This window comes from Carassius gibelio, chromosome A10, assembly GCF_023724105.1.
Source record: "Carassius gibelio isolate Cgi1373 ecotype wild population from Czech Republic chromosome A10, carGib1.2-hapl.c, whole genome shotgun sequence".
Lineage (NCBI taxonomy): Eukaryota > Metazoa > Chordata > Actinopteri > Cypriniformes > Cyprinidae > Carassius > Carassius gibelio.
Genome location: NC_068380.1, coordinates 14,708,518 through 14,724,157, shown reverse-complemented (window position 1 = coordinate 14,724,157; position 15,640 = coordinate 14,708,518). Strand labels below are relative to the sequence as shown.

Sequence of the window (15,640 nt, the reverse complement as noted above, 5' to 3'; positions counted from 1 at the left end):
TATTATATTGCATTGTCCATTTTTAGGACAGGATTATTCTATTCTACTGTATGTTATTCTATTCTGCCATATTCTATTTCACAACTTTTGGTTAGGTCTATTCTTTTCTATTCTATTCTATTCAGTCTAGATCTGTCCCCTCATCCTCCATTTTATTGTATTTTGTCATAATTTACAAACCAGATTCCAAAAAAGTTGGAACACTGTACAAATTGTGAGTAAAAAAGGAATGGAATAATTTACAAATCTCATAAACTTATATTTTATTCACAATATAATATATATAACATAACAAATGTTGAAAGTGAGACATTTTGAAATATCAAGCCAAATATTGGCTCATTTTGTATTTCATAATTGCTAGACATTCCAAAAAAGTTGGGACAGGTAGCAATAAGAGGCCAGAAAAGTTAAATGTACATATAAGGAACAGCTGGAGGACCAATTTGCAACTTATTAGGTCAATTGGCAACATGATTGGGTTTAAAAAGAGCCTCTCAGAGTGGCAGTGTCTCTCAGAAGTCAAGATGGGCAGAGGATCACCAATTCCCCCAATGCTGTGGCGAAAAATAGTGGAGCAATATCAGAAAGGAGTTTCTCAGAGTTTGAAGTTATCATCATCTACAGTGCATAATATCATCCAAAGATTCTGGAACAATCTCTGTGCGTAAGGGTCAAGGCCAGGAAAACATACTGGATGCCCGTGATCTTCGAACCCTTAGATGGCACTGCATCACATACAGGAATGCTACTGTAATGGAAATCACAACATGGGAAAACATTGTCGGTGAACACAATCCACAATCCAGTGCCGGCTAAAACTCTATAGGTCAAAGAAGAAGCCATATCTAAACATGATCCAGAAGCGCAGGCATTTTCTCTGGGCCAAGCCTCATTTAAAATGGACTGTGACAAAGTGGAAAGCTGTTCTGTGGTCAAACGAATCAAAATTGGAAGTTCTTTTTGGAAAACAACTTTTTTTAAATGTGTTGATGCCATGAAATTTAAAACCAACTTAGTTTTCCCTTAAAATGATACATTTTCTCAGTTAAAACATTTAATATATCATCTTTGTTGTATTCTGAATAAAATATTGAAATTTGAAACTTCCACATCATTGCATTCTGTTTTTATTTTCCACAATTTGTACAGTGTCCCGACTTTTTTGGAATCGGGTTTGTATTATTTTCAGTCATATTTTATTCAATTGTATTCTAGGACAGGACTAGAGTTGTAATAAGACCATTTCTGGCCTTTCTGGCCACTGATGGCCTCCTCATGTCATTGGGATTGCTGTTAAGTGATTCTCTAAGAGTGGGAACTGAGAAGCATTGCAGGTTTAATCAATGGAACACTAATCTGATTGAACAAATCCAGCAGTCAGTCTCTCCGCTCTTCTGATCTTCTCAAGTTCAAACTAGGCAAGACAATCCAGATCTCTGCTAAACCCCAAGGCTGATGACCTGGATAGCACTACTAGCAGAATAAAGCTGAGGCTGGAATAAAGAAACGTGGCTGTCCGACCGCGTGCAGCACATCAGAAGTGATGGGGAGGAGTTAGGAAGAGCTTGTTTTCTAGGCTGTGATGTGCACATGGCCATTGTTCTATCATGAAAGATCTTCAAGAGGAGGGCTTCCTCAGGCTGTTTACGCCAAGCTCCTCAACTCATCACATCACTCTCCCAGTGGAGCAGCAAAGCCTCACAGAGGGAATAGATCCTGTATCCATCAGCGGTGCTTGGAGCAGAGCGTTGCCCTGGTGATGCAACCGCCGAGTCTGATTGGGCGTTGGCTGCTCTTGGTCTGCTGAGATAAGTGCATTTCAGTTTGGGTGGAGAGAGAAGTGGGTGGGGTTTTCAAGGCAGCGTGTAGAGAGAAAGATGAAGAGGACTGGGGAGAACGAAAGTGCGATGACAGGAAGTCTGGATCTCTCAGCGTAGGTTTTCATCTTCATCACAGAACTGGGACTGAGGTGTATTGTGGCCTGTTTTGCCTTCAAAGTGACCGTTTCCGTTCAAACTGATTGAGGTTGGTTCTTTGATCCCTTCCTTTAATTTAGTTTTGTTAGATTTGTGTTGTTTTTGTGACGTTATGGATTCTTGGTGCTTGGTCCTGTGCAGTTTATGTCTTAAATAAGTAATATAATTATAATTCACTTAATTTTTCTTTTAGTTGTATCATGACATGAACTTATCACTGGCTTCTTCTGTTTACTACAGTAAACCAAACCAAACCCAATTATTATTCATATTCAGATTTAGATCTGGTTCTGTTTCCATTTAAATGTCGACTGATTTCACAGAAAATACAATTTTAACTCTCAAACACTGGTTTAAAAAAAACATACTTATGTGATTATGTTGTGCTAGGAAGTGTGTCGTGATGGTGGTCTTTTTGCCTCAATATAAAAGATTTCTACAATTTTGAATGTCCGAACAAAAAAACAATAATTTTCTCATTAGTGTTTTTGTCTTTTCATTCACTAAAAATCCACCTAAAACATCACTAAAACGAGAGAAATTTACTTGAGAAGCAAAACTGTGTCCGTTATTTAGTTTTGAGGCACAAATACTGATTAAGAAAATGATTTATTTGCCATGAATAAGAATCATATGTCCTGAGTCCTGACTGCTTACTCATGCAAGCTAAAACTCCCTGTCTGATGGGAGATAAGGGCTTTCTCTGGATCTCATGGGTGCGCTGCCTTGCTTCCTTATTAATACACACTGTTTTCTCTAATGCCAGGCGCAGGTCCATTAATACACACTGTGCTGTCTTTAACAGAGTGATGTTCATAGTAATAGTAGATCTGGTTTCTCAGCATGTTTTGAGTAGCAGCATCACACCAGATTGTTAAAGTCTGATTGCAAAGGCAATGGGTTGATAGTAATTGAATTGAAAAATTTCATAGTTGTTTCAACATTAAACATTCAACATGAAATCTCTATATAGTAGGAAACAAGATTAAATGAAAATATTCCCACGTATGTCATGTAATTATTTCAATGCTATATTGTCTTCTCAGTGTGTGAATGACCAGTAAATCAAACTTTATTTGAGCCTGGTGCTCAGGGCCTCTTCTTAGCCAGATTGAACTTGAATTACAGACAGTCGCTTGATGCACATGGGTCCCTTCATCTTAAATGACAGGTCATGTACATTGTGCTCAGAGTGATCAGTCACATCAGTTAGGATAGCTGAGGGTCTCAGTTAAACATCCTTCATGCCAGAGTGAACCTGACCTGAGCTGATCGCTAACCCTCCGAGCCAGCAGAGACAGCCGGCTATGGCTGAGGTCAGGTCAGAAAGGGAAACCAATAGTGATAGGTTCGGTGCTTCAATACATTTCTCTCACTGCCTTTTGTGTAAAAGCTATGTTGAAAGGAAATCATAGGTTTTTTGTCTTTTAGAATAGTCACACAAAAAAGGAAGGTTTAATATGACAGTGTTAATGTTGTAGAATTAATCAAATCTTCAATTTCAGCTGTAATGGAGCACTACAGAGGATCAAATATCTCAAATATTTGGATTTAACATTCACACTACACAGAAACTCATGGAGATCAACTTAAAAAATGGCTTGCTTTACTTACAGTTGTCTCTGCATGTTAAACTGAGCTATTTTATCTTACTTTATAATTAGAAAGTGTATTACAGGATTTGTGAAAATGTTTTTATTTTAAAATTAGATTTTAGAAATTAGAATTTTAGTACAGTATTGAGAATTTGAGTGTAATTGTCATGGAAATAGTGTAACACATAATAATACAAAAAAAACTGTCGTACAATAGTTTTATCTATTTAATGCAAAATAGAATTTCTTTTTTTCTTCTTCTTCTTCATTTGGTTTTAAGATGAAATATGGCCCCGACATTTCTTTTTGAGATTTATAAATGCAATGCTTTCCCCTTGACATTTTGCCTCTTTTCCCCTGAAGCAAGGCACGAGCAGTCAAAACAAAGCTGAACGAAAACCTCACATTACCCCGAGTGAACTTCACTTTTGAACTTCCAGTCAAAAAGCTGTTTTTGCAAAAAGAGCATCTTTGGTGACTATTTTAAATGCAAAGAAAATGGATTCAAAGCGCCTTGAGGCTTGTACCCTGCTCAGAGTGTGCTACTTATGCTCTTGTCATAAAATATTTAAGGCTCATAAGATGAAATTTAAATTAAAGCTAATTAGCACATTAACCATTGCCAACCCAAAACCGTTTGTGATGATTGTAACTCTCTGATGTTTTCTGATGCTTGAACCTGATAAAACCTGTGGTCAATTCTCAAATCTCTGCTCATGGTGAAATTGGGAGAGCTGTTATGATGTCACTTCCCCTCCCCCACACTAACAGGATACTGTCCTTTCGAATAATGAATTCTCATTTCATAAAGACACGAGTCCACTGATCCTCTTAGTGGAGATCAGACGAATGGTGTAACTGCTCTCCTTCGTATTTATTCATACAGATAGCAGCTTTTAAAGTCAATTCTTTCAATACTTGGACAAAAAACATTCTATTGATTGAAATATGAATAGATACTACAATATTATATATAAATAATACTAAAATAACACTGCATAGGGTTGCAGTTCTTGGGGATCAATTTATAAATTGCTTTACTTATAGTTGTCTCTGCATATTAAACTGCACTTGGAGAAAGGATTTTAACACTAAAATGACATGTCAACTTTAAAAGGAAATTTATGGAACCTTTCTTCCATGAAACGGATGATATGTATCTCTGAATCCAGTGGGATAGAAGCTATGTGTGGAATAACCTGGTTATGCATGTATGGTGTGGTGAGCGCTGAATGTGTGTGATATCGCTGGCTGTGTTGAACACTCTCAGTGGGAAGCTAATTAAATGCATCGCCTCAGAATAAATTTTTAGAACTGTAACGTTGTTACGCTGAGTCTTCTAATGTGTGATCTTCACAGTGTTGTTTTGGGCAGACTGTCATTTCAGCTCTGCTACAATTGTAATTTATATCATGCCATAGTGTCTTTAGTATCTAGTATCTATAGTATAGTCAGTTAATGCATTATTATTGTGTTAACGCATTAATTGTTTAACGCTGACAATTATTTCATCGCTCGTTAACACAGTTTTTTATTATTATGAAAGTCCGTTGCTCACTGGCTCTGAATACACATACAGACAAATCATGGGTCACTGGAGGGGATGCTCCGATCAAATTATTTAGGCTAAGCATCAACATTCAAAATCACTGTCCACTGTTATTTTTAACAGAAAAGAATGCAACGAGATCGTAATCATGACTCTGTAAGTTGGAAATAGGAAGATTCCGATAAAACTTAACCACGCTCTTGCCCACCTCTTCCAACCGAGCCAGGGACTGCTAAACGGAGCGATCACACTAGTCAAACGAACCAGGCTTTGGGGGTCAAACACGCTCTGGCACGGTTAAGATTGTCCAGTGTGAACTGACAAATGGCTTGTTTTAAATTGTATTTAATTACATTAATGTTATACGTTAAGATTTAGGCTACAATAAATATTTTTACTGCTACTGTGTAAAAGGAAAACTGCTGTAAAAAGCACCTTATTGTTTAAAGTGTTTGTAAAACAAATGTTATTACACTTTTGTTCATATACCAGTAGGCCTGGCCTACATTTAAATGAAAAAAGTGCACAATACACTACTTTTAAATGCATTATTTGTTTTGTCCGTAACAATGCAATTAATCACGTTTAAATATATATATATATATATATATATATATATATATATATATATATATATATATATATATATATATATATACATTTGATTTGAAAAAGAAAGAATTTATTTCACAAAAATGTTGGTGATAATGAAAGTGGAAATTGCTCCTGAATAAAACCATACCTTTTCATACAAATCCATTCCAGCTAACATACAAAGTACCAGTTACAGTATGTGGTTTATTGGTACTTAAGTTTTTTTCACACGCATGCTTTTAGTTTCTTTAGCACTTTAGTGAAATGATATACAGCGTGAGCGTGACACTACGAGCACATGAGGAACAGGAGAGTTTGTTTTCTGAGGTGAGAGACTTTTTATTTTGTAACAAGTTACCAAAATAACATCAAATATTGACCCAGACATTAAACCTGACAACATCTTGGCTGACCGCAGATACGGAATTGGGACTGCACTTTATCCACTGCATCTGACAGAAATGTCAACAGCTTTCATACACGTCGTTCAAAAAAAAAAGTCTTCATTCAGAATGAAATTTGTTGTTGTTGTTTGTTTCTTTAACTGTACACTCCACTCAGAATGGTCTTGTGACCCCCCAGTCAAAACACTGAATTAGAAAACAGTTATTTTAAATTCTAATAATATTTCACGATATTAAAATTTTACTGTATTTTTGGTTTAATAAATGTGAGAACTGAAAGAAGAGACTTTTTCAAAAACAAAACTTATTTCCATATTGAATGCTAGTATACTTAATAATAATAATAATAATAATAATAATAATACATTTCGTAACATTTTAATAAATACAAATAAATGTAATTCAAAAGATACTCTCTGAAATAAATTCTAATGTCTGACACATTTTTGCTTCTCAAACCTTTTTTAATAATTAAAAAAAAATATACAGTTTTACTGAAAAATTTGATTCAGATACTGCTTAACAAAATTAGTTTGCCTTAAAACCACTTTAGCATTTTAATTTAGCATGTCTGCATATCCCGCTAATAATTAATTATTTACAATACCCAACATTATTTATTCCTATTTGAATTAATGTTTGGCCTTTTTTGCTTTTTTTGCAGATCTGTGCTGGAAGAACAAAGAATTGGTTTTATAATTAACTTCAGTCATGCAAAAGGTAATGTATGTGGATGCTACCATGCTTGGCAATATGTATAATATATATATATATGGATTCTAATCTCTATACTGTCTTGCAGTCAAAGTAAACCAGTTAAACATTTATCAGATCTGCAGTGGGTTTTTTCACATAGTGAGAATGGAAAGGGGGCGTGGCTGAGTGACACACATCATCAGTTTGATTGATGAAATTATTTATAGACCTTATTTCTCATTAACAACCTGTCACTGGATAGGAGCAGTTAAAGATGACCTCTGACCTTTTTGCTCCGCTCTCCCTCCACAGGCAGGGACGGCCCCGTCCTCCCGGGGTCCAAGTGCTCCTGGGTCCCCAGCCACCTCTATTGTGGTAAGTAAAATTGACTTGAATACTTTCAGTTTCCCAGATAACACATGCGTCCGTTCTTTTATCTGCCATGAAGCACATGCTCGATATCCCTGTTCCTAGGAACCCTGTGAGCCATTTCAGAGGACAAGAGTTTATTTCACCCCAAACTAAACTCAGCCTCTTTCTTTCTACCTCTCCAAAGGCACGAATGGACAATCAGGTCATTGGATATAAAGACTTGGCCGCCATTCCCAAAGACAAAGCCATTCTTGAGGTGGAACGGCCAGATCTGATGGTGTACGAGCCACATTTCAATATCTCAGCCCTGGACCGTATAGGTCTTTCCAGAAGCAGAGAGGTCAGTAAAGAAAGAGTGTCTCTTTAGACCCAGTCGTTGTTTCATTGTAGCATTGGAAAGCATTGGCGAAGCTTTGTTCTATGTTTTACATCTTCCATTTAAAGTGGAATCGGTGTATGTGTTTTGGTGAGCAGGAAGTTGAATATAATGGTGAGATGTAACTTTAATAGTCAAGCTTAAGTTTATTAGTCAAGCTTTGTTATGCATGGGAAATCAAGTCACACAGAGCCATTGAATGTCAGGCGTTGATGACGATGCATTGTGTGTGTGTTCTGTTTTCTCTCCTTGTCTCTTCCAGAGATCAATGTCCCCTCATTCTGTCTCGCCCCCTCCGTCCCCTGAGGTGAGACTTCACGCCTCTGTCGATCAGGACTGACACTAGTCACCGATCAACTACTTGCATTTATCTTCCTGCACACTTCCAATGTGATTGTTTTACTGAGCTGCTCAGTTAATGAAGGATGAAGCCACTGTAAATGACTTTCACTTTCAGTTTTGTATTTGAACTATGTTTGCCAAAGCAAATATGAAAACAGTGTCTTTAGTTATGTTTAATTAATGTTAATAATTGAATTTGTAATAGTTTAATACGTAACATTTGTATTGTCTATTTCTCAGTCATCGGCCATAATATGAAAATAATTAGCATCATATTGTTATGCTACAGAATATTATTATGCTTAAATTTTTATTAATTGTAATTATTACTATTAATTATAGTATTATATTGTACTATTCTTTATAAGTATTGAATCAATACTATTAATCATTAACATTTAGTAATCATAAGATTTTAATTATAGTCTTTCTCCACTGATTATATTATTAATGTGTGCTTATTATTATTAATTATAATACTGTAGTATTAAAATATTATTGTAATATTGAAAAGAAATGTATATTATTATAATGTAATTATTTTATTTTAATGCATTTAATTCACATTATTGAGTTGCTGTCATATAAATAAACTATTATTTGTTATATATAAGGGAATACCCACTTATTATCCATATTATATATTTTTATGATATATTGATTCGTAGTATTTAATTAAAATATATATATACTGAATTGTAATGCAGGCCACTATCAAACATATCAGTATTATAAGCCAGAGGTTTAATAGCATTATTATTTATTTTTTTATTCTAATTAATTTATATATATATAATTTTATAATATTATATTGTGGTGTGTGTTTTTATATTGAATAGAAATCTGATAAATCAACTGTTAATTATTAGCACTATAATATTTCAGTATTTCTACATTTGAATTTTTTAAATGTAGTCTTTCTTGAATGATTCATATTATCAATTTGTATTAATTATAACACTTTTGATTTTAATAGTATATTGTAGAATTATAATGTTGTAACTCTGAATATAGATAAATTATATTAATTATTATAGTTAATAATTATTTAATTTAATACGGAAATATTCTATTTTATTATTTTATATTTAATAATATATATATATATATATATATATATATATATATATATATATATATATATATATATATATATATATATATATATATATATATTTATTTATTTAATTTTATTTTTAATTATGTGGTAAAACTTTATTTTAAGGTGTCCTTGTTACACGTTTCATCTACTTACTTTTACAAAAACAATTAATTATGCATAATTACATGCAAGTAACCCTTACCCAAACCCAAATCCTAACCCTAACCATATAGCAAGTACATGTAGTTAATTAACATTACTCATTACTTAAATGAATAATTACACTAAAACAAGGACACCTTAAATGTATTCTACTGTATATTATTATTGTGCAGTCATACAGTATAAACATTATTCAATGAATTAATGCATCTCAAAATAAATATCCACTTATTATCCAAAATATGTTTCAAAATGTTACTTTTTAGAGTTACATTTAAAAAAAAAAATCCTATTTAATTTTGATATTGACCATGAATTGGTTATTGGCAATAACATAAAAAATAATTAGTGGCATGTTGCTCTTATTAATTTTAACATGATTTATTTAGTTTTAATTAATGAATAATAATTAATTCAGTCCATTAAAATATTATATTGAAGTATTTTTTAATATTGAGTATGAATTCATACTGTTACAGCATATCTGTATCGGTCAGAATTGTAATATTGCGCATTGCTAATTAACTACATTTAGCTAGAACACTGAACAGTGGAATCAAATCGCATTATGCTGCTGACCTTCATTAGCATATTTTACTGTAAGGCATGAGTTTTGTATTATTTACATACACACAAGTCATATTATTGATGCAGGAGGTAAAATATGATATTCAAACTTCTGTTAACATGCTAAGTGCTTATGTCCACTCTTGATTGAAACATGAAGTTATGTTAACATAAACAAGTCCTTCAATGACTAGCATTCCAGAATAACGCAGTTCCCCGTTTCTTCAGATATTTGCCTCAAAAGAGTCAAAGGAGTGGTCAGAGCAGGGCTCTCCAGGAGGCTCCAACACGGGCTCCACGGTGCAGCTCCGCAAAATCAGCCTCACCTCCAAAGGCCCCATGCAGCACTTCCACAGGCCGGGTACGAGTTTATATCACAGCCACATTCATCATATTAATTCAAATGTGTGTGTAACTGTACATGCATTTATGTTTCAGACAGCGGCACTAATATCTATAAGAAGCCACCCATTTACAAACACGGTATTTGTTCTTTTATTATTTATATTTTGTAGCTGGTGATCTATAGCTCACGTTCATGTAGGAATATTGGGTTTTCTGGGGTGTATGAAAAAAGCGGCACTGATGTTTGTTTTGTCTCTGTCCTCAGACGGACAGACGGGACTGTCTCATAGTAAACACGATGTGATCATTGAGTCCTCCAAGTTCCCAGCAGCCCAACCGCCGGATCCCAACCAACCTTCAAAGATAGAGACTGAGTACTGGCCCTGTCCACCCTCTCTAGCCACTATGGGTAAATACTCCCCAGCTTCAGATTTCTCTAGCCCCTCCCACAATCACATTTCATTGGTCGAATCCCTCACTCCATATCTGTATATTAAAGGTGAAATCACCAGAAGTGTGTTATTAACTACATGCTATCTTGTTACATGCAAGTATTTTTGCTTTGTTTTCCTAAAATGCTCAAGGAAAATCATGTGAAACCTAATGCAGGAAACCTTTGGACACTTTATTAGGCTGCAGTGATTAAGGAAACATCAGCATGACAGTATATGAAATATTATTCATTGGTAACTCCTGTCGGTTGCTCACAGAGATCGAGTGGCAGAAGAAGGCAGCCAAACAGGGAAAAGAAATCGAGGACGATGAGTTTGAGGACCTGACAGAAGATGCAAAGAGACTCCAGGAACAGGAACTCCACAAGGTGAAAAAAAGCAGGACATCAATACTGTTAGGATGAATATTTCTGGAGATTGCCTACAATAAATCAGACGCTGGGCTGGGAATATATTCTCTAAGGCTAGATGATTGAGTGTTTTCTGTTCAGGCCATTAAATTGAAGAGAGTGCTGGAAGCATACGCATGCACAACATGAGGCCGGCGCTTAATGGAGCTGTTTGTTTTCCAGATACAGTCCAACTTGGGCAAACTGATCCTGAAGGAGGAGATTGAGAAATCAGTGCACAATCGTAGAAAAACACGGTCCCTGCCAGATGGGACAAACATACATTTGGGTATGTCACGTCTGTTTTAGTCTTAGTGCACTTCAACATACAATAACTGCTCTAAGGTGCTTCACCTATTGAAATGTTAAAGATTTGAAGATTTTATATCTGAGTTTACATATAAATATTAATGTTCCTTTATTGGCAGTTATGGTTCCATGAAGGACCTTTAACATCCATGAAAACTTTTCATAGCAAAAAGAAAAGAAAAAAAAAGCCCCTTCAGGTGTTTTGTTGTTGTTGTTGTTTTCCTGTTAACAGAAAGGTTGGTTTGGGAAATCAATCCACAACAACCTTTCGAAACATTTCTTTTTAAGAGTGTATACAAACTGCAGTTTGCCTTTTATACATTACAATGAATTAGTATTGTGCATCTCATATCATTCCCACCAGCAAGTCACAGAGGACACCCAGTGTTCAAATGATGAATTGTGTTTGTGTGAATGGAAAGTCTATTGAGAAATGTCTATAATGAAATATTTAATCTGCATTGATTGCAGGATCATCAGCCAGTGCTACTAAATCTGCCTCTTTACCTCCTTGCAGTCGAACAGGTCTCACAAGGGTAAGAGAAAATCATCTACAAAGCATAATATTATACAGTTTAATCATAATTTGAGTTTGCATACAATGTTGATCTTTTTTTTTTTTTACATTTATATATAACATTCATAAATACTCAAAGATTGTTAATATTAAATATGAATACTTATAATAATAATGATTATTATATTTCATTATTTGTTAATAAAATATAGTCTTTGTTTATATATAATATTATCAGATGTAATATTTAAAATGTAGTTTTTTTTAATTAGTTGTAATAATTGCATTTCATTTTTCTTAACTGATTAAAATTATAATATTAAAAAATAATATAAATTATTGACATTATTCATTGCAGTAATTAAAATGTACACTTTGTTTACTGATCAGCATACTTGTATTATTTGTCAAATTAAATATGATTATTAATTCATAATATTAATTATTAACATTATTAATTTTAATAATAAACACAGAGCCTTTCTTTACTGATTACGATCTTTGTAACTATTTAATATGAAATCGTGGTGTTCCAGCGGATGATGAAGGTGTAGGAAAAGGAGAACTAGTCTCTTGGCTTATATGGACATTTTTCTTTAGAAATCCTCGTTTTTGTATTTCTAATTCGTGACCCGTGTTTTGTTTTGCTCTCTCTTGTCTGCTTGCATGTTTGTCACTTACGCTACGCCTTTTGGGTGAACTGTCTCTTTAAGACGTTCCTATAACTCTTTTGAGTCTCTAATGAGAGTAATCGTTTGTCTTCGTGCATTTAGCTCCAGTCTGCCGACTTCACCTCCACAGACAATGGAAAAGCAAAAACAGGTAGGGTCAAAAATGTTAATATACACAAGCAGGGTATTAAAAATCTCATTATTACATCAAATTTTCTGATTTAATTTAAATGATCTGCATAAAGTTCTTCTAAAGACTTCAAAAGTTACTGTATTTTTCTGAATATTACCAATCATCTTTTTCTCTTTCTATGTCCCTCAGGTGTACAGGTAAAATGGCTTTTGTTTATTGGATTTCAGAAGCATGGCTTTTTCTAAAATGCCAGCAGCAGCAGCAGCAGCTAATAAGCTCTGACACAGAAACCACATCCTTTTCCTGCTACTAATGTATCTTTACCCTGACATTAGCCTACACTCCTTCATGTCTTCAGACTCACTGTTTGCACGCTTAATAATGAGTCGAGTGAGGCTGATTCATTATTGTGGATGTAGTGAGTCTCATATTGATCTCCTTTGTCCCGGGGGGTGTTTTTCGGGGCTGGGGTGGCGTCTTCATAGAATGACGATACACAGAGTGGGAGAATGGACAGAGGAAGCTCTCTTCCTAGTATTCTGGAACAGAAGGTGAGGAAGATCTTACGAGACCCTCCAAAGTTTTCATGCTCTGGATCTCTCTTCTAACCCCATGCCATACATTCACTCGCTCATTTCCATGTTGCTTCTAAGCCTCGCATCCATTGAATGCACAATTCAGTACGGCAGTGTCACTGGAGACGATATCAAAGTGAAAACTTTGGAGGTTGTATGTGTAGTAAACATTCTCCCTTGAGCAAGCTGTTAATATGTGACGGCCTGTTTACTGTGTCCAATCAAAAAGGCTGAGGATCACATATTTAATACTAACAAAATGTTATGAAATCTCAATTCTCTTCAGATATATCCATATGAAATGCTGGTTGTGACCCACAGAGGGCGCAGTAAGCTTCCTCCAGGTGTTGACAGGACAAGATTAGAGGTACATCACAAAAAACGTTTTTATTTAATTTAATTTAATTTTTTTTATTTTTTGAAATAAAAATATTTAAATGTTTAACTAACCATTATGAGTTCAAAATATTTAACAATTATTATTAGCATGCTTATAATAGCATTAACATTATTGTTATTACATGTAATAATGTTCATTTATCTTTTTGTTTGTTTGCTTTGTATTTGTGATAGGGGTGTTTGGAAGACATAATAATAATAATAATAAAATTCAAAATTATTGGATATATTAATTGAATGTATAAACTAAACTACTTGCTTGCTTTATTTATTTATTCATTCATATATATATTAAATTAATAAATGTTAATATTTTCAAATAGTTAATAATCATTCTTATATTTTTCCATACAGGAAGTGTAGTTGGGGATGTTTTCCCCCGTCCTCTATAAGATTTTGTCTTTGACCGCAATATAAACTGACTGATTGTTTGTCTTTTTTTTATTTTATTTTTTTATAAAAAGCGGCATCTGTCTCCAGAGGAATTCCAGAGTTTATTCGGAATGTCCATCGCAGAATTTGATTGTCTGTCACTATGGAAACGGAACGACCTGAAGAAGAAAGTGTCCCTGTTCTAACATTTGGACATTTGGACTTGGACCCTGAACCCCTCTCCCTCCAGAGGCGCCAGTAATATTCACTCGAATCTAATACGGATCCTATGCAGACATTTGAAGATGAGTAAGGAAGATGAAGATGTTATTTCAGCAGTCTCTGTGCATCTCTGGTGTACATAATAAAGACAGGATGAAGGTTCTAGCATCCCTCAAGTAACTAAACATGTGAAAAATCAGATTATTAGTAACGAATATCGATTTCATAAACTGCTCCAGCCATTTCTTTACGCCTTACGTCTATTTCAAATTCTTGAAGTGCCCAGAGATGTTTATAATAATATATATATATTTACACAAAGTTATCGTAAACATCACCTTTTTTTTATTGTCATCTCTATTACACTATAAACTTAATTTATCGTATCCCAAAAACATATTGCACTGTACATATATCATGTAATTTTTATTTATTCTAGGTGTTGATATGTAAAAGTTCAGTTTTAATAATCACTAAATGAAAATTTCTAACATTTAGCAAAAATGAAATGTCCATCATCATTCATTAAAAAAATGCATGGACACTAACTCCATCCATAACTATTTTATTCAGTTTTACAGATAAAAGCACTGCAATGTATGACTTCTATTCGTGCTAATAGCAACAGTGTTATATTGTGGACTTCTATGAAATATCTATAGCTCAGGCTTGCTGGTAATCTCTGGCGGTTCTTCGGTTCTCGTACACTGTTGGTGCTTCTTACAGTAGGTTGTAATTACTGGACAACACTAGAAGTTTCATGCAAAGCCACGTCATTTACTTGGATTTTATGTGTCTTTTGTCGATGCATACTTGTGTTTTTACTGCCTTTAGTAGTTGGTCTCCATTGCGGTGTCTTTTAAAATGGCAAAGGTGTTATCAAATCAGGCATTGCACGCTTACAATGGAGACTGTCCAACGATTATGTGTCTGTTCATAGTTCTGTGTTTCATCACCGTTTTTGGTAACATGGTGTAATGGTGAAAAAATAAAAGCTTCATGTTAGAATTTGTGTCAAGGAAACATTTGTTAGGTCAGTTCACTGAAAAAAAAAAAAAGATATGTTGCATTTATATTATAATCTGTTAACTACACATTGTATTTTGTAAAAAATAAATAAATAAATTAAAAAAAAAAAACTTTAAATATGAGGTTTTGTAAGAATTTTTAAATGCTCACCAAGGCTGCATTTATTTAATAAAAATGCAGTAAAAATAGTAATATTGTGAAATAATATTACAGTTCACTTAAAAAAAAAAAAAAATCTATTAGAATTTATGTGACCCTGAACCACAAAACCAGTCTTAAGTCGCTGGGGTATATTTGTAGCAATAGCCAAAAAAACATGCGAACAATCATTAGGATATTAACTAAAGATAATGTTCCATGAAGATATTTTGTACATTTCCTACCGTAAATATATCAAAACTTCATTTTTGATTAGTAATACGCATTGCTAAGAACTTTATTTGGACAATCTCAATCTTTTGGTTTCAAATTCTGATTTCAAATAGTTGT

General features: G+C 34.0%; 1 protein-coding gene across 3 annotated transcripts in view; it reads left to right on the top strand.

Annotated features, from left to right (window-relative positions):
• Positions 1-15,130, top strand: part of LOC128021304 (dematin) — a 17,358-nt gene extending 2,228 nt beyond the window's left edge. For 2 of the 3 annotated variants that reach the window (XR_008185514.1, XR_008185515.1), the window contains exons 2-14: positions 6,786-6,841; positions 7,130-7,192; positions 7,374-7,529; positions 7,828-7,872; positions 9,967-10,099; positions 10,177-10,221; positions 10,349-10,492; positions 10,794-10,903; positions 11,108-11,213; positions 11,705-11,769; positions 12,524-12,572; positions 12,744-13,496; positions 13,993-14,061. Coding sequence is in view for 1 of the 3 variants with exons in the window: in XM_052608419.1 (XP_052464379.1) it covers positions 6,833-6,841; positions 7,130-7,192; positions 7,374-7,529; positions 7,828-7,872; positions 9,967-10,099; positions 10,177-10,221; positions 10,349-10,492; positions 10,794-10,903; positions 11,108-11,213; positions 11,705-11,769; positions 12,524-12,572; positions 12,744-12,751; positions 13,040-13,105; positions 13,416-13,496; positions 13,993-14,106 (1,194 nt within the window). In the remaining 2 variants the exon portion in view is untranslated. Of the gene's footprint in view, positions 1-1,543; positions 2,029-6,785; positions 6,842-7,129; positions 7,193-7,373; positions 7,530-7,827; positions 7,873-9,966; positions 10,100-10,176; positions 10,222-10,348; positions 10,493-10,793; positions 10,904-11,107; positions 11,214-11,704; positions 11,770-12,523; positions 12,573-12,743; positions 13,497-13,992 lie in introns of those variants that run through there. The other variant, XM_052608419.1, reaches the window with a different exon arrangement.
• Positions 15,131-15,640: the final 510 nt, after the last annotated feature.